The sequence below is a fragment of the Myotis lucifugus genome, unplaced genomic scaffold (genome assembly GCF_000147115.1).
Source record: "Myotis lucifugus unplaced genomic scaffold, Myoluc2.0 scaffold_120, whole genome shotgun sequence".
Classification (NCBI taxonomy): domain Eukaryota; kingdom Metazoa; phylum Chordata; class Mammalia; order Chiroptera; family Vespertilionidae; genus Myotis; species Myotis lucifugus.
The window spans coordinates 2,010,644-2,031,307 of NW_005871168.1; the positions used below are offsets into that span (position 1 = coordinate 2,010,644).

Consider the following 20,664-nt stretch of genomic DNA (forward strand, 5'->3'; position numbering starts at 1 on the left):
TATATATATATATATATATATATATATATATATATATATATATATTTAAGGCTGAAAAATATAGAGTATACAATTTTTATGGATACTCTCTTTTGCCAATTGATTTCCAAAGAAATGTGTATAATATTATTGATTTAATAAATATAACTTTTTCTTTTAAATCACCTAGATTTATTTATAAATTTTATGAGACAGTTTGCCAAGCCTGGGGGTTAACACCTATTTTCCTATCTCTGGGAGATTGTCCATGATCCAGATATTGTATCCCAGCCCCAGTGCAAGAAGACGTCTGGGCTGGGACCCTCAAATTTCACACATTATAATGTATTGTTTGCTGGTAATAAGCAAACCACTGCTTTTATAAGAAGATTATGTAATGATAAAAGCCAGCAATTTTTGCAGGATTTAGTTTGCCATCTACTCTTCTAAATGCTTTTTGCATACATTAATTACATTAGTTTAAAGAATAGTGCTCCAGCATAATATTAGTCTCATTTAAGGCTTATGGAAACAGAAGCTTACAGAAGTTCCCATAGTCACACATTAATACATTCTGGGTCAGGACTTGATTTAGAACCTGTCCAACATGAAACCTGCATTTGAAACTAATGGGCTTCCTGATTGCATGGTTATGACTTATGGACTTGAGCCACTTAGAAATTTTATATTTTAGATAATCAGCCCTGGCCGGGTGGCTGGTTGGTTGGAATGTCGAACCATACCCCTAAAGGTTGTGAGTTCGATTCTCCCCCAGGGTACATACCAGGTTGTGGGTTTGATCCCTAGTCAGGGCACACATTCAGGAGGCAACTGAATAATGCCTCTCTCTCTCTCTCTCTCTTCCCCTCCCCGCCCCCTCTCTCCCTTTCCCTTCCTCTCTCTAAACATCAATACCAGTAAAAACATATTTACTAGTCCTCAGATGAGGATTAAAAAATTAGATAATCAGTTATGAATAAATAACTTTATAGGCGTATTATTATAGCATTACTGTTAAGAATAATTTTTAGACCAATTTCATAAGCCACACATAAACTGGCTTGGCATTTTGAAAATCTAAACTTGAATCAGGTCAAAGTTACTGTGTTGGAAGCAGAAGATATAGATTTTGTTTACAAACAGGATTAATTAGCAACTTTTAGAAAGATGCCAAAGTGGTGCTTTTTTCTATGTTTTCATCAAATAGGTGCTAATAGTTGCTGTTAACACAAAACTAATTGCCACCTAGCATGGGGAGTGCCAGTTGCCTTGTCCTGTGACTACACTGGCCCATCTGTTGAGAATCTCAGCTCAGAAGCAATACAGGAACTGGCATCCAATTTGGGCTCTGGCCAGTGGTCAGCTAACAAGCTGGGACACACTTGGAGTAGGAAATACCTTGAAGTCAAAGATGCTTTCCTGCCCGCTAACTGGCAGCTCTGTGTTGTGTGAGAGCAGAACCAAGACCAGGTGCCAGTTTGCAGAGCAAAAGGATCTGCCTAAGTGCCACCTGTCGTTGGCATATGGGTATTGTCCCACATAGAAGCTATGGTGTGTGGCATGTTACATGTGAGAAGGTGGGACCTGGCCATGTTACATGTTAGAGCATTCAGCTAGGTTGAGGTTGGTCTAGGGTAGCATTTTCCTTAAACCAAACTGTAGGAAAAGCCAAAGGCTTAAAAGGAGATAGTTGCCGAAACCAGTTTGGCTCAGTGGATAGAGCGTCGGCCTGTGGACTGAAAGGTCCCAGGTTCGATTCTGGTCAAAGGCATGTACCTGGGTTGCGGGCACATCCCCAGTAGGAGGTGTGCAGGAGGCAGCTGATTGATGTTTCTCTCTCATCAATGTTTCTAACTCTCTATCTCTCTCCCTTCCTCTCTGTAAAAAATCAATAAAAAAATATAAAAATAAAATAAAATAAAAGGAGATAGTCACATGTCACACCATATTCCACAGGTGGTTATACTTGACATTTACCATTGATGACATTCTCCTACCTAGATTTTTACCTTTACTATAAACAAATTTTAAAAAGGAAAAAGTTTTTTAATTGACTTTATTAACACCAATCCTTGTCTTCACAAGAGAAGTTGTGGTTAGAATCACTTACATAATTTTTAATCACCCTTAAGATATATTTCTGATTGGTTTTGTTGTTATTCAGATTAAGTTGAATTATAATGTGGGAATGCAAGGTAAAATGGAATTTAGGAGATCAGCATTCTTATCCCAACTCTGCCAAAATTTGCCATGTTATTTTAAGCAATTTGCATGTTTGACTACCAGAGTCCATATCTGCAGAATGTGTGAGTTCAGTTGGATGGCTTCTATGATGAATTAAAATTATGAAATTCTATGATTCTATGAATGGTATCAATTCATATTAAAAAGTATGATAACACATTTTATAGGAGTATAAAAACCACAGCAAATTGAAACAGGTGGGCCTAAAAGGGAAATTAAAATTACACATAAGCTCATTACTAATGAAAATTACTTTTTATGTTTTGTATACAGCTTGTCAGATATACAGAGAAATATTTTTTAATTCAAAAAAAATTGACCCTAAATGTTTATTTAGGTTTTTATAGGAAAAAATCTAGTACTGATTCAAGAGTTGTTTTTATTGTATTTTCCTTTTTTATAAACATACTAGAGGCCCAGTGAATGAAATTCCGTGCACTGGTTGGGTCCCTCGCCACTGCCAGCTGTCAGCAGGGCCTCAATCTCTTCCCCAGGCCGGCCTGCCCCCTGGTCGAACTCCTGGTCGAGGGGACAATTTGCATACTACACTTTTATTATATAAGACTAGAGGTCTGGTGCATGAATTCCTGCATGGGTGGGGTCCGGCCACCCACTTGTCACAATGGGGGCCGATCGGGCCAGGCTGGTGGGGGGAGGGGCTGCGAGTGGTTGGCCAGCTGGCCCTGCCCCCGATCGGGGTGAGGGGGGCCAATCAGGGACCATGCCAGCCGGGGAGAGGGTTTGTGGGAGGTTGGGGGGCCAATCGGGCCCCTGATCAGGCTGGTTGGCCACCATAGTGAGTATCATAGTGAGCGGTCGTTCCAATCATTCTGTTGTTCCAGTTGCTTGGCATATATATATATATATATATATATATATTACATAGCACTTAGTCTATACCAGATACACTCTAGGCAATTTATAGTAATGTATTTATCCATAGGAAAACTTTATTATGTAAATGCTATTATTCTCGTTGTATTATAAATGAGAAAAATAGAACACAAAGAGAGTAAGTATGGCAAAATCCTACTTTTAAACACTACTAATGGCACTGGGTAGGGACAGTTCTTTTCCATTCGTCAGTTGGGATCGAAGTTTAGGAAAGAACAGCTTAGTAAATGCTTGCCTAGATCAGTTATGTCTATCAGAGAATCATAAAATACAGCTGTGTAATAAAGCATACATTAAAGATTTTATAATATTTATCATAATGGCACTTATGTATAAATGTATTATAGCATATAAATCAGTTTGCATGTTTTAAAAGGTTAGTATTATTTTTCACTGCCTATTAAAACAAAGTTCAAAACAATTCTATATTTATTCTTACAGAATATTTTAACTTATTATGTTTATGTGCTTTTCTTCTTAACATTGAATCTGGAAATAAAACTATTTCAGAAGCTAAAGAAATGCTTGCTGAGAGAATTTAATAGTATTAGTGTATAAATCTAGAACTATGAACTCTTTTAGGGCATGATAATTTAATTTCTCTTTTTTTATCTTTGTTGCCTAACAGTGCTCATAGCACAATTGAATTTACTGAGAGTACTATTTTACATTTTCTTGATAGTATTTGATAACAATTGTATGGACACTTACGACTGGTAGGCAGGACTGAGTTCCAAGCTTCATATTATCTACCAATATGGTGGTACTATTATTATTTCTTTTTGCAAAGTTGCTGTTCAGCCCAGCTATTCTAGTCAACTGTTATAAAAAAAAACACAACAACACAGAGAATAATTTGAGACTCAGTATTACAGTGGCATGATGGATGAGGGTTATATATTACTTAATGTATGAAGAAGATACAATTGTCAAAGATAAGAGAAAGGAGAACAAGTACTTTCAAAGTATTGTAAGAGTGTACCACTCTCCATACAGTAGAATCAATTATTGGTGAACTCTACTTCATTTGTTACATAACATTAACTCATTGGTGCTTCATTCTGAAAGGCCATATTTAGAGGTGGGGGTTGCCCTAGGGGCACTTATCAAAAAATTAAAGTACTAGAAGTCCCTTCTGAAAAGGTGAATCATCATGTGACAAGAACTCAATGTAGAAATTTTGATGATCATTCTTATTAGCAAGACTGTTACAATCACAAAAGTTAGCATAATAGCTTTTCAAGCCACAATTACTACATAATTTGTAGTAAGATGTCAATTATCTCAATTTAATATTATATTTCAATAATTACTTCAAAATAATTAGACATATTTACTGGGAATTTCTATGTATTGATATTGTAGCACATAAAAAAAGATGAGTTTGTTCTGGAGTAGAGGGTAAGATAGTAGAGGGTATGAAATACATAATCCCTTAATTATTAAATAATGAAAACTACATTGAAACTATGACATATAAGACTCTTTTTGGTTTTAGAAAACAAAAGCAACTTTAGTCCCATGTGACCTGGAGATGGGTCTGGAAAGGAGAATAGAATTCCTGTAAGTGGAACTGCAGAGAAGACTGTTTAAAGAGACAGAGATGGAAGCAAGAGGAAAACGCTTTAGTGATGGAATACGTAAGCCAGTGATTAGTGGTTCAGTTTGCCTTCTCCGTAGTGGAGTGGCACTTAAGGGCAGCAAAGTTAGCTGAGGCTTTATTATGAAAGCCTCTAATTCCAAATAATTTGCTTACACTGAACACACTATGAAATGGGAATTCAAGAAGGACATTGAATATAAATGTATCTTTGCCTCTATGTTTAGAAAATTGAATCTCATATTTACATACAGGGTAGCTTGGAGTAGAGAAAGTTTGGAGGTAGACATACATATTTGAAATTTATTTAAAAGGTTGTTAGGGAATGACATTGGGATATTTCCTGTGAATATGCAATCATGCTTAATAATTAAGAGGCAGTACAATGAAAAGCTTTATTTTATAGGTGGAAGTGGATTGCATATCAGGGTTTATGTGAAAAAAGAGGTTAAAAGTAATACTGAAGTTTATCATTTGAGTGACTGGATGAAAGGTGTTGTATTTAATAAAGAGAGAAATACAAGATTTGTTTAGCTTAATTATTTTTAAACATATAATAATATCATGTCACTGAATCCAATTTAGAATTCTTTGTGAGATCCTACATTATATTTTCTCATAGTTAAGGAGAAAAAAATGGCAAATCAACTGTGATATGCCATCTATGAAGAATGATTTCTAATTTCAGATATTTTGAAATATGAACAATGTGTATCTTAAAATTGATTAACTATGGAAGAAATAGCTAATACCTATAAGTGCTTCACATGCAAGCTGATTTAATCTTCACAACTGCTTTATGAAAGTTTCTCTTACAATCCTTATTTTACAAATGAAGAATCTAAGGGGCAAATTTAAGTGGTAAAGATAGATTTGAATCCAAGCATTTTAGCCCTGAAATCCACTCTCTTAACTATTAGTACACTGAAATAATTAATTTTAAAGGACATAATATTAAAATAATAACAAAACTTTAATTTTCTTGAGGACCCACTAGTTTCATGTTAGGCATTTACTTGGTTTATAATTAATCTTTCCAACAACCTTGAAGTATGAATCCATTCTATAACAGAGGAGGAATTAAAGCTTAGAAACAATGAGCAACATGCTTAAGGTCACAGGATCTGTGGTTAGCAAAGCTGGATTCAAACCCCAGGTCTCCCTGTTCATTGCCCGTTTTGAACCTGGAACACCCTACATTCCCTCTACAGCCATTGCTATTTTATTTTTTCTATGTCCCTGTAATAGAGAAAATAGTGTTAAAATTATCATTGTTGAATAATTTATTTCTGTCTCTTCAACATTTTCTGCCATATTTATCTTTAATCTCAAATATCCAGCACTCCATCTGGAATGTAGTGCTCACCAGATTTACATTTAGGACAGTGGTTCTGGTCTGGAGCTAAATTTGCTACTCCCACCCCCGGAGAGACTTATAGCAATAACTGGAGACATTGTCAGTTACCACATTTGGGGATCAAGTGCTACTGTCATCCACTGGGGAGAGACGAAGTATGCACAGGACAACTTCCGTAGCAAATAATAATCTTTTCCCAAATGTCAGCAGTACTGAGGTCGAGAATCCCTTATCTAGTGGAAGATATAAGCCTGGGCATCACTCACCTGAAATAATCAAATATAGTTAAAAATCAGACTTTGAAGATAATAGTCTTTTTTATTGCCTTATCTAGAAAGGGATATCAGTGAGATGGACAAATAATATCCTGATTGGATGTGACATAACTATGTCATCATTGAACACAAGAAAAAGCCCCTGGTTTTATTAATGACTAGAGTTGAATGTATACTTTTTTGCATATTTCTAGAATACACAAGGCTGGGATTTTTAAAAATATTCCTTGCTATTTAAATCGTTGCTGAGTTGATAAAACTAGTTCAGAGTCGCTAAATTAGAGAAGTGCCTGAAACTACATTTTCAAATAGACCGACCAACCCACAAGTTATGTGGTACACCTAATGATGACATTTCCCCTATGGAGCTATGTTGAATTTCTAAATTATTTCATAAGCACATTTCATGAGGAGGTTTCTGTGGGCAGAAGGAAAGGGAAAGAGCCTTTCGAATCTTCCCTGGCATGGTCCAGACTGAACATCTCTCTGATAACGCAGAATCCACCTCAATCCCAATAACTCAGTGAGTGCTTGCTTTCAATGCCAACGAACGCGACTTCTTAAAAGTTTGTCTAGCAAAGAACTCAAGTCCACTAAGTAGCTGGCACGTTCAAAAATCCATTTTACTCCAAACTTGCAGTCCTTTCATTCAGAGTTCATTCCCAATTCAGAGAGTGCAAGAAGAATGGAAGCCGCCTATCAAAAAAATGTGTGATCTAAATTGTGTATTCTGTGGAATCTCATGCATTTAATTCCTAAAGTCCTTTTCTAAAAGGATTTAAGTTAAGAGTAATTGCTAGCCCTAGCTGGTTTGGCTCAGTGGATAGAGCATTGGCCTGTGGACTGAAGGGTCCTGGGTTCGATTCTGGTCAAGGACACATGACTGGGTTGACAGCTCGATCCGCAGTGTGAGGCATGCAAGAGACAGCCGATCAATGATTCTCTCTTATATCTCTCTCTTCCTCTCCCTTCCTCTCTGAAATCAATAAAAATATATTTTAAAAAAGATTAATTTCCAACTAAACACACTACTGCGAAATATATCCACATTTCCAAAAGTGATATTGCAATTCTAACTCCTATTGTAAACTAAATTGTCTTAAACTAATTTAAGCCAATAAAATAATTATTTCTAAATTGAAGAAAATTTAAATGGTCTTCACCACTTTATTCTAAAATGTTCTTCTTAATTGTGAAATAATTGCATTTTTGACATAAATTTTTATGCTGTAATTAGGTAAAAAACCTATTGGAAATAATACGTGTAATATTCTAAAAGTATAAAAAGTAATACATCTAAGTGATTGCAGATATTTTATTTGAATAATGTATTAAATGTTAGTGAAAAATTTATTACAAAGAGGGTTGCATAATAAGGACAACAATGAAAATTATTAAATATTCCTTTCTGATATTATGAACTCAAGGAAAATCCTAGTATCTCTACAACAGTTTGAATTTGATCTTATGTCATTGTGGAAGGAATAAGGACTTCACACACAAACACACAAACACACATACACACATATACACATACACACTCCTATTTAATCTTTAAACTTTTAAGAGATTTAAATTTAGTAAAAATCAGGGTAATTATGGGGGATATTAAATGTCCTTTGAAGTTCTGAAAGCAGTAATGTAATTTTCAGTGTCGGGTTTTTACCCTATCTGCATATAATACAAAAAATAATAACAATACAGTCTAATCTAAAGCAAACAAACAAACAAAAAACTCTTTGCCAGGCAAATAGTGAATATTATATCAATGATAAAAATTATAAATTGTGCTTTATGTATCATTAAAATCATGTGAATGAGATGGTGGCAGAGTAAGTGGATGCTGCACAAACATGCTCCCAGGAACAAATTGAAATTACAACTAAAATACAGAAACACTTCCTGAATAATCAATGGAAGACTCACAGGAGAGAACCCTGATACCCAGGGTCTGAAAGTGGAGACTGCAGAGACTAGTTGGAGGGGCGGAGGCTAGAAAGGGCTTGCCAGGAGCCCACAGACAGCAACAGAAGTTCCAGAGATATATCTCAGCTGTGGGGGGTTGCTACTGAGAACTATGGGGTCTAATCCTCAAGCTGGGACCCCCAGCAGAGAGCACCAGAACTGAGAAGGGCACCCACATAACATCTGGCTGTGAAGAGCAACTGGGTTGCTATCAGCCAGGGAGTAACAGCTGAAAATTCAGGTACCCTCTTAAAGGGCCAATGCACAAAATTCCCTGTGGAGGCACCCACATTGTAGTCTGACAGAGGGAGAGGGGAGTGGACCAGAGCTGTGTGAGCAGAAGCCAAGATTAGGGACTTGAGTGTTAGAGCTCAGAAGGCAAACCCCCAGAGTTTGCTGACCCCAGAGTTTACTGAGTCATTCCCTAACCCAGTGGAGGACATCTTTCCCACACAGACATTTGCCTTGCCTGGGGGGAAGACTATTGGAAAACACCTTGCCCTGAGGCCACTTAAGAGACTAAAAATAACAATTAGCTTCCAGGCAGAAGCAAGGGCCCCACTTTGTTGAAAAAACTCTCACCACACCTGAGGACAATTGGCTGGGAACAATTCAAGACAGAATCCTTTCAGTCTGTAGGCAGAGGTGCTATCTGGAACCTTTGAATCTTTGCCTGATCTACTTAGTCAGAAACTGAGTTTGACACTGTTCTGCACTAGAGATTGAGAGACGTAGAGGATCTACATAATACATAGTCACAAACCAAAACAGAGTGCCAAAATGAGAACACAAAGAAACAACCCCCAAATGAAAGAACAAGAGAATTCTCCAGAAGAGATAAATGAAGCAAAGATAAGAAATTTATCTGAAACAGAGTTCAGAGTAATGATGGTAAAGATGCTCAACAGCATGAAAAAAGATATAGTAACTATGAAAAAAGAACAGTCAGAAATAAAGAGGGATATAACACAAATAAAGAATACATTGGAAGGAATACACAGTAGATTAGGGGAAGCTGTGGATAGAATCAGTGAATTAGAAGACAGGGTTGAAAAAAATCACTCAATCAGAGAAACAAGAGAAAAACAATTAAAAAAAAAACAGCTTAAGGGAGCTGTGGGACAATGTGAAACATAACAATATTAGCATAGCAGGTGTGCCAGAAGAGGCAGAAAGGGAGAAAGGGATAGAGAATGTGTTAGAGGAAATAATGGCAGAAAACTTCCCAACCCTGGTAAAGAAAAAAGTCACACAAGTTCAGGAGGCACAGAGAACTCCAAACAAGAAGAACCCAAACAGACCCATGTCCAGACACGTCATAATTAAAATGCCAAAAGACAAAGAGAATCTTAAAGGCAGCAAGAGAAATGAAAGCTGTTACCTACAAAGGAGTTCCCATAAGGCTGACACCTGATTTCTCATCAGAAACTCTAAGGGCCAGAAGGGAATGGCATGAAGTTCAAGGTAATGAAAAGCAAGTATCTGAAACCAAGATTACTATATCCAGCAAGGCTATCATTTAAAATAGAAGGTCAAATAAAGAGCTTCACAGACAAAATAAATAAATGAATAAAATAAAGGGCTAAAGGAGTACATCACCACCAAGCCAGCATTGCACAAAATGCTAAAGGGAATGCTGTTGATATTTTAATAGGGATTTCATTGAATCTGTAGATTGCCTTGGGTAGTATGAACATTTTAATGGGGTTTTGCTAGCCAAATACAACAGAAAAGCAATGGCAAGTGACTTATGGATCATAGAATTTAAGTAGGATAGAGAAATAAGTAATGGTGTAAGGTTGATAGAAATGGTGGAAGAATTCTGTTTGTAAATGAATAAAAACAGTAGGAAACATTCACGGTTATGGTAGGATCAGACATTCAAAATTCAGATTTTAAAGGTAGAGCCATTCCAGTTGAGTATAAAGTCTAGGATCCTGCTATGAGAAAATGACCAAAGGGAGATAGAGACAATATCACTGGAGGACGAAAAATAATTGAAGTGAGGTGCAATTATGGAAAATTTCAGTTGGCATTTATTGGGTATTTATTATATGCCAGGTTCAAGTCTCAACACTTTAAAATTATTAACTCATTTAATGCTTTAAAAAGCCCTATGATGAAGGTCTTATTAGTTATTATATTTTCTAAAGAAAAATAAATTGTAAAGAATCTATTTAAAACTAGATGGCATGATAGGAATTTAATTGAGACTTTGTTTCGTTTTGCTTTGTTTTATTTTTTGTGAGAGAAGATAAATAACTTACTTAAAAATATGTATTTGCTATGTCTCAGGCACTGAATAATTGTTTGTAATAGCTGGGAGTTTTATTTCACTTCCCCTTCACCCCCACCCTTCCATAACCCTCAGAAAATAGCCAGATTTCCGTTAAGGCATGGAGGTGAGGTTAAAAATCTGAGAAGAGAGGATGGGGAAGGTTTACAAATCAGTGAGCAGATAGTTCAAAAGGCAGAGTGAAAAGTTTCATAGAAGTGACTACAAAAATTTTCTGAGCAATTATATGAGAGGTGATGAAGCTCACTGCAGAAAAGGTGAAAAATGAAAGAAGATGACAGAAGATGAAAACAGGTAGTGACTAAAAACAAGAGGGTGTAAAGTTCAAAGCTGTACACAAATTTGCCAAGAGAATGAATCCCTGGAGTCTCTATTGCCTGCATAGTTGTAGAAGATGGGAGAGACAGTGACACACAAAAGATAGCCACAGCCTACACCGATTAAAACTCACAGGCACTTTTAGTTTCTGGGTGAGCAGGATGCTTTGGCCTTTCTGGGAGGCTCAGCTACAATTTGGTTTAATTTCTCAAACTCCAAAGACAGGCTCTGTTTGCAAGGTGGTGGGTGTCCTGCTGTCTGGTTGTTGTCATTGGGCTTAACTACCTGGTGATCTGAAATCTGCACTTCATTATGTCAATTATTGTTATCCTATTGTGGATGTCTTAAAGCATCTTTTTCGCTTACTTGTTTTCTCTTAGCTTTTTAGTTGGAAAATGCCCTGCTCTCTCAGTTGTGCTAAAGGGAGATAAAGTAGAGGAGTTTTCCATCTATGAGTCAGGCTGGCAAGGGTTGGAGGTAGCAGGGTAGCATTTAAGGAAAGATATGAGAGTTAAAGGAATGAAAAAGAGGAATCACCAGAAAAAGGAATCAAATGTAATGGAGGCAAGTACTTTGTCAGAGAAAGAATTCAGAGTAATGGTTATAAGGATGTGTAAGTGACTGGATGACAAATACACACAACTCAATGAGAATTATGAGGAGTAGTTTGGTTATTTAAGGCAGAGTCAGAGTATCATCAAGGTTCACTTTGGCTTACAGTAGAGGCTTCCAGAACAGAACAGCAAGTTCTCTTCAGAGACCACCTTGCCTCTTGTTATTTCCATACAAATCTCTCCCAAGATTTTTGTTACCTTTTTTTCAATGAATATTACATTAATTGTCATTTTAAAGGAATATCTGTATTTTTATATTGCTCTTAGTTGCCCTGCCCAGAAATGCTTGTGACCTAACTGAAAGAATAGGTAAAGATTTCTTTTTTTAAAAAATATATTTTATTGATTTTTTACAGAGAGGAAGGAGGAGGGATAGAGAGTTAGAAACATCGATGAGAGAGAAACATCGATCAGCTGCCTCCTGCACACCTCCCACTGGGGATGTGCCCACGACCAAGGTACATGCCCTTGACCGGAATCGAACCTGGGACCCTTTAGTCCGCAGGCCGACGCTCTATCCACTGAGCCAAACCGGTTAGGGCGGTAAAGATTTCTTTACCCAAATGGTAAACGCTAACCTGCATTATAACCATAGATTAAAAAAAGAATGTGACCCAGGTTGGCTAGAATGTATAGTAAACTTGACTCAGTATCCCTTCGCCAGCAAAATACTAATGGCTGGTTTTGGCTATTTGAAGATCCCAGACCTCAATTGTAATTTAAGAGCTTCACTTTAGGATATACCTTAAATATTAAAGCCAAGAAGCACTTACATGAGTTTTGGTAACAAGTATTGTCTGTGGAAAGATTTTGATTGAAAAACTGTGAGCAGAAAAATTGTTTCAGGAGAATTGACAACTTTTCCCTATTTTCAGCTGTCAAGACTGAAAGAGGCAAAAGATTTAAATTTCTCCGTGAACGTTTATGTTATGTAGAAGAGTACCTCGATTCAAAGTTGTGAATTATTAAAATGGACTTTTTTGACTAATAGAAATACATCATCACTGACTTCTAAATGGATGCATCTCCGTATCTACTATAATCCACACCATGGCCTCTATTAGTTTAAGGGTGTGTCTTAAATGATCAATGAATGATTTTATAAGATTAATATATGATTTTTATCCTAAAAATTATTCTGTTTAAGGTAGGCAATAAACAGTGTGACCTTTTCATGTAAAGCTTCATAGTTAACTTTTTATTGAATTATGGAACTATGTAATGCCTATAACTGCAGGCATTTATTGTTTGAAAGAGTGTAAAAGGTAGAAGGTGATCTTCAGCTCTTTGGATTGACTACAAGTCTTTTGAAAATTGAAAACAAACTTCTCAAGTCTCCCTAAAAAATAGACACATTTACTTGCATAGACATTAAATATTTCCTGGTTAAATTCATACTTTTTCCTATTGGCCAACTTAATGATTAATAGGAGTCAGGCATCTTATAGCAAGAAGTAGTAGGTAATTTCAAAAACTAAAAATGTTGAGAAAATAAATTTACTCCCATGAAAAACAAAGGTGCTTTTGATATGAAAATGGTCATTCGGGGAGATTTAATAGTGTAGAGCTCTCATGGAATCCAAACAAGGCAATGAGATACACAGGCTTGAACTGAGCATGGTAAAATTCCACTTTGTAACAGAATTTGTAGTGTATTTGTTGTTCTTTTTTCTCCCAAGTTTTAAAGCCACTGTGGAAAACTTGGAGGGAGAAGTCCCTAAGTTATACCCACAAACGCCAGGAAATCATAAGTTTCTACCCTAGAAGTTGAATGTGCATTGGGGATTGCAAAGTGAGAGAAATGTATGAAATGTGGTTATGTTATAAAATTTTGCCATTTTTCAAATCTTGTTTGATATTTTCAAAGTAAATTTAGATTTCTAAGAAACATTCCCAAAAGAGAAAGTTTCTTTAGGAGGAAGAATTACAATAGATTATTTCATTTCAATTTGGGAGTGATTTTAAAATGTAGTACTCTGTTTCTTTAAAAAATGAATAATATTTTCTCTTTTGAAACATTTTTAAGAAGATGACACACAAATAGAAACTTGCATACAAAGTGTTGTTTTAAGTATTAAAATAAATTTATTTTGACTTATTTTGTTTTGTTTATTATTTAGCTGAACAGATGGTAATGGTTTTGACACAATTCAGTTTTCTTTTTCTTTTTTGCATGGGGGGGGGGTGGGGGCACACAACACAAAACCAGAGCTTCCTTTCCCACTTTGTCACAGCTGGTTACCAATCAATCTCCATTCACGGTACAGTGATGATGGCACATGTTGTCCAGCGGCCAAATCTGATTGGGTTGCATTTTTCAGCAGTGTTTCATATCAGGAAAAAAAGGTATCTTTATGGTGGGGACTGTCAGCACATGATTGTACAACTGTCATTAATCAAACCTGGCAACAATGACTGCATTTATACAAGTCTGAGACTGGCAGATTTCACAACCAAAATCACCCCGTTTCTATTAGGGTTTCCTCACAAGTAATGTTTTTTCATCTATTTCTTTTTTTCCCTATTTTTAATTAAAGTCAGATGATACCTCCTACATGTTGAACATATATAACATTATACCATGTATCAAAAGTAGCTGTTTTCTACCAAAGTATAATCCAATTATTTAAAATTCATTCTCAATTATGTAAAAATAGTATCAGAGCAAATCAGGGCAACGTTTTTAAGTACATTAGGTTGTTCAATAACATAATAATTTTAAAGTGTGTCTGTGTTAGTTAACACATTATGAACCTCTAAGGATTACATTTGGTTTTAGATTCATATTGAGAAAAATATTGATACAGTGTTTTCTGGAGTTTTTGAAACTCTGAACACAAAATAGAGAAATGCACACCTGCTCAGTGCACAGGCAATTAGAACAGTAAATACACACGTCAGCTGGGAGGGGTGCGTTGCTCTGTGTTAGAAAAATAAATGTCCTTGTCACAGAAATACTGTCACAGGTTTTTTTGCAACTCAAGACAACAATCTTGCCATCTTCTATAAAATGGTGTCTGGGAGTAGGCATTACCTCTAAGTCATTTATTGTTGTGAAATTGTCTATTAAATTCTGTTGTGAAATGTAAAGAACTCTTGAAATGTAAGAAACTATTACTCAAATTTATCATACTACTCAGTCAATATTTGCTCTCTGGGGAAAATGCACATTTCTCCAAATACCCAGAGCAATAGTGTAAAGCATCAATGAGATTACAATTGAGCATATACCAATTTATCCAGAAAGAAATACAGGAAAAAAGGCCACATTTACTGGACCTGTGGAGATATTTAACATCTAATTGCTTGTGAAATATGTAGTTTTAAGGAAAAAGTAATTGTTTCAGAGGAATTATGATCCATTGGAGAAAGAGCATGTGCGTTTTCAGGATCACTCCAGACATGTTGATATTTTAAGAGTTAATGTTGATGATTTAATAAAAGTTCTTAATTCTTTTAACCAATGCTTATTTTGTCAGTTTGCCAACAAATGAGAAAATAAATTTCCCCTTTAAATATTTGAGCTATCTTATACTCAAAATACCTAAAAACATAAACCATACATTTGAAAGCAGAGTAACCTATAAAATGATAGGATATAACTCACCAAGAAACTCAAATATGAACTACTTGTTGTCTAAGAGTAACCAAAAATAGTGCTGGTAGTGCATTTGATAATTTGTTGTTGTTATTTTAACATAAATTTTATTTCTTCTAATTAATTAAACATTTAATATTTTTGTGGATTTTTTTCTTTTAAAAAAATTTATTGGGATGCTATTGATTAAAAGGATCGTATAGGTTTCAAGTGCATATTTCTATAAGATCTGTATATTGTATTGTGTGCCCACCACCCAAAGTCAAATTATCTTTCATCACCGTATATTTTGCCCCCTTAACCTTTACTATCTCCCACTCCCTTCTGTCTGGTAACCACCATACTGTTGTCTATGTCTATGAGTTTCAGTTTTATACCTCACCTATGAGTGAAATCATTTGGTTTTTAGGTTTTCCTGACTTATTTTCCTTAACATAATATTCTCAAGGTCCATCCATGTTGTTGCAAAAGGCAGTATTTCATCTTTTATTATGGCTGAATAGTCTTCCATAGTATATATGGACCACATCTATTTATCCAATGCTCTACTGAAGGCACTTTAGTTGTCTCCATGTCTTGGCCACTGTGAATAATGCTTCAATGAACATAAGGGTGCATTTATCTTTGTGAAGAAATGTTTTTGAGTTTTTTGAACACATTTGATAATTAGGATGTGGCAAGGGTTGTGTATATATATAAAAATAGGTAATTAATAATCAAGCACCTGGAGATCAGATATGAAATTAATGATCATATTAGCAATACCTTTAATCTAAGCATTACACTATATGGCTGAATGGCGTGTGTGTGTGTGTGTGTGTGTGTGCATGTGTGTTGTGTGTGTTTGTGTGTGTGTGTGTGTGTGTGTGTGTGTGTGCGTTTTATTTTATTTCAGGCAAAACAGAGTAGAAAAATGAACTGTTATCTAAATATAACCAAAGCTATTTAATAAAACCAATTTATATTCTACACAGATATGACATCAAAGATGACTACACACTGAGAATTAAAAAGGCCTTGAGTGTAGATGAAGGCACTTACATGTGTATTGCCGAGAATCGGGTTGGAAAAGTGGAAGCCTCTGCCACCCTGACTGTTCGAGGTAAGAGACCGAAGATGTGTAACATGATTGGACCAGCAGGCTAACATTTAGTTACATGGGTGAGTGAACCCACCATCAAAATAATAGCTTACCCTGTTTTATTATTATATTAAAAGGCATAGATTTTGTATACACTGTATTATTAATTGAGGTAAAATTACTTTCAAATTTGTGTTCAAAGGGATGATTATTTGAAGTAATTAATTTTTAAAAATAAATAATAGCTAACATGATTTTAAAATAAATCTTAAAAATAGATATTTATATTTCCATTGCTTTGAACTATTTGTTGCTTTTAAATGTGGTTAATTTCAAAATTACTTTGTGTTTCAGTTTAGTAGTTTGTCACTTTATACTTGCAGAGTACTGTTTTAAAATTCTTTTTTATTCCAGCATTCAAAAAGCAATCTGGAAAAAACACACACAAAAAAAACGTAACACTGCTTCAAAAGGTGAAAAATGAATACAAAGGAGCTCCCCCGTTGAGAAAATCTGATTTAGAGAGTGATTTGTGAAGTTCACTGGCCTTAAATAATTGAAATAGCCAGCGCTCCTCCTATAATAACTTTCACTTTCTGGGTGTCATGCACTTTCTCAGTCATGGGATAATGTTCGTTTATAGACTCCCTGGAATTGCTTATAAGTGAAGGAAAGCATTACTTAACCCTACGGTGAACTAGAATGAATTAACTCTCTTCCTGGTGGTGCACACTGATCCATATGAGTAAATTACATAGCCCAAGGTACCAAGTAGTACCAAGCAGACAGCCACACTAACTCTGGCCAAATAGACATTATCTGTGGTATTGTTTACTCTCAACGAACTTTAGACAGAAACAGGCAAATGCATCCCCTGCTCATTCTTTTAATCTTTCTTCCACTCCCCTGACACTTTCTCCTCTCAGCCTTCCGATGAGGAGGCTGGCTGCACACTCTATGCAGGTCTCAGCTACTGCTCACCCTGTTTAGTCATACCTCTTACTCTTGTGCAGCTTTGCTCCCAAAACTTTTCATAAGATTAGGAGAAAGGTTTAAGGGAACTTGGGTTGGTTGTTCTCAAATTGTTTTTTGTCAGACCTATAATTTGGGCATCAAATCATAAAGAAAACCCTCACCTTCCTTCAGATAATTACCAGGAGACATACGCACTCTGGATACCTGGAAAACATTGGTAATTTCTATAATTTCCAATTGCTCCATTTCTATTCCATCTACTTTAATTTTCCCCCCAGTTTGATGTGAACTGATATACAAAACACATTAGGCAAAATTGGCAAGCTAGTTGCTTAAAAATATTTTCATTTCTCATTGGGCAACACATCATAAAAAGTTATGATTATATATCAATTGAATGTACATACTGATTACATATGGTCAAAACATGAGCCTCTATAAGCCTCTTTACTATATTTAACCTGAATTCTCTATAGCTGATTTTATATTTATACATATGTTTGTTTTTCTCTAAGCAGTCCTTTGCAAAAATAATTCACTCGACCAAATTCCCCCCAAAGTTTGTTTGTTTGTTTTTTTCTGAAGTGAATGGGGGAAAAATAAACAAGCAACAAAGAAATGTTCCATTCAAAAACTATTTGCTGACTAAACAAATGGTGAGAAAATGTGAGGAGTTGTTTGTTTGTAGAAGCAGCAGGGTTCCTTTATACTTGAATGCCTGGGTGAATGAGACTTGAAGTGTTCTGTTTGCTTTAAGATCTTTCCAAGCTAATTGCTTTCATAATTTGTTGAAAGTTTCAGGTTTAACATTTCATTTAACAAAGCATGCTCCTCCTGCATGGACCTTTACATTTGAAGCTAACTTACAAAACTAATAGAAAGAGTTATTCATTTTTAATAGGATTTTTTTTTAAATCAGCAAACCTTGTGGATGGAATAGAGAGTTTAATCTGTGTGGTGTATATTTATAACTCATCCAACACTGAGTCCTCAAACCGGCCACAGAAAAAAAAATCTCCATAATACAATAGAAAGTAGAATAAAATATTATTTAAATATTTTAATCATTAGAAAAAGAAGTTGGGATTACTCATGCTAACAGGTTAACAGGAAAAAAATATTATCTATGACATTTTTTCTGTGCTCATTTTTCTATGCACATAAATGAAATGTTCAGTCCTTCCTTTGCTTGTTTTATTAGAACAGGGTAAACTCTGACCCAATAGGCCACATCTATTTTCATCAATTTAATGCAGGGACACAGTTTATTTTAATTTGCTGATTTTGACAACATTCACCTATTGGGGTTTTGTTTTGTTTTGTTTTTGTTTTTGTTTTGTTTTGTTTTTCTGGGATTAAATGCTGATATGTAACAAAGACAAGAGATTTTATTGTGATGTTTCTGCTAAAATTTTATCACAATGTTCACTTTAGCCAAATGGGGAAAAGGAAAATAAATTTTATAATCAAAATCTGAAAGAGTGACTTAGTAGTTGGTTTTCCATTTCAAAAATATGGTGAAAATAGTCTATACAATTTAACTTGACAGCAAGTAGCTTCTTTTGGTGACTTGACAAACATAAAATTTGAAAGAAATGATGGTGGACAACAAACGTCCTAGCATTTATATTCTAATCAAATAATTCATGATCTAACAGAACTTTTAAGATTACCTTCAAAATGTGTTAACTCAAACTGCATATTTGTAAACACAATGTTTCTCTATTTTTCAATTGCTCAAATTGGCTTTGCATAAATTAAGACTTCATTGGAATAACCATTTTGCTTGTAGGGCAATAATTCCTTAATTTTTTTTTGAAACTTACTTAGTTAGACTAAGTAAAAAACAAATGTGTTTTCTTTTCTTAAAAAAATGATTTCTCACCATGGTTTCTTCTTTATCACTGTTTAATAGCATAGAATCAAAATGCTGCTTTGTTTCTATGTATAGGAAACATTATGTTTAAGATTCAGCTTAGGATGGCACATGAAAATACAAATTTAAAAATGAAAGACAGTTATTTTTCTATTGGACATTGGCAAAATTAATCGAAATCTTGTCAGTGAGAATAAGCCACAACTTTATGATGTTAGTCTGTTGTCTTATTCTTGGTTATTATTTTCATGTGTCCCCTACAACAACAAAAAACAAAAATAAATTGTTATACATTGGGCAAATTCTTCTATTCCTGTTACTATAGTAAACCCATCATAGACTATGGAGCACGCTAGAGTTTTCATACTGCTACTATAATTACTTTATTTTTCTTTGAATTGTCTTAACCTCCCCTTTCAATTGTGAATATTACAAAACCATGGATCTCACATAAAAGCAACTCTAGTATTGTTCAGAGATTGCACAATGTTTGTATTATGATGTGTGTGTTGAGTGAATGAGTATCTATAAACATGGTTTGAAAGGCCATATGTATCTCATCATTCCTCATGAAACATCATCAGGATGAAACTAGCCATCAGTTCTAGAGTCTCATTTCATATACATTAGAGCTTCATTCGCTAGGATATGGGTGAAATGCTTGTCTAATAAATTTATATTTTTAATGTATGATTTTGTAAAAGTTTAAATGCTACTACATGTATTTCTTCTTCATTTAAAAAATGGGACCATATGTTCTATATTTGCCTATTGCTTTTTATATAAAGTGGTTTACTATCTAAGTTGATTTAGCATTATTCATTTTTTAAAAAATGTTACTAAGCTCATGTGTGTCTCTTATAATTTCTGTGCATTAGTAATAGAGGCAACTTATTACTACTGATTTTAGTAATTGAAAGTTACAGTAAAATAAAAATAACAATTTATTGAAGCACCAGTTTGAAAGCCATTTTCAGTGTGAACAGGAATCAACTTGTCAGTCATTGCTTCCTGCCCTCTGCCAAAATAAGAAAAAGCTTAACAGTAGTTAGGGAGCTACTCAGCTGAAATCTTTAAAGATGTTCCAACCTATTTGTTATATTTTCATCCGCCCTGTCCAGGGATGAAAAGTGATGTGATCTTAACTTATTATTGGCTGAAAAGCAGTGTCCTGGGCTTTTCTGTAGTCCTATAATGGTTCTGACTAACCATGCTTAAAAACCAATTGCTATTTAAATCAGTGAGGCCTTCTTTTATTGACATGACATTTGCTAGTCTGTGACTTGAATAGTTAGAGTAATCAGATTCTTAACTTTACAGTAGCACAAGGCTTTTTAACTCTAAAAACACCATTGAAATTATAACTATAGTTAAGTGATGAAGATATGACTTTACATAAAATTTCTCTAATTGCTTATAGTTAATCCTGGCATGCAAAAATAATTACTTTCTTAGAATTACATTATAACGTTCAGTTTTATCAAACTCAGACATTCTGTTCATACTTGAATTATGACTAGAAATCATTCTACTGTCCATACTTAAATGTAACATTACACATCATGCATTCTGATAATTTTCTTTTCTTTTAA

The 20,664-nt window shown here is 34.9% G+C and overlaps 1 protein-coding gene across 4 annotated transcripts in view; it reads left to right on the forward strand.

Annotated features, from left to right (window-relative positions):
* ROBO2 (roundabout guidance receptor 2) overlaps positions 1-20,664 on the forward strand; it is a 659,470-nt gene that overhangs the window by 491,505 nt on the left and 147,301 nt on the right. For all 4 annotated transcript variants that reach the window (XM_006093706.3, XM_023758054.1, XM_006093705.3 and 1 more), the window contains exon 6: positions 16,115-16,242. In XM_006093706.3, the coding sequence (XP_006093768.1) occupies positions 16,115-16,242 (128 nt within the window). The remainder of the gene's footprint in view (positions 1-16,114; positions 16,243-20,664) is intronic.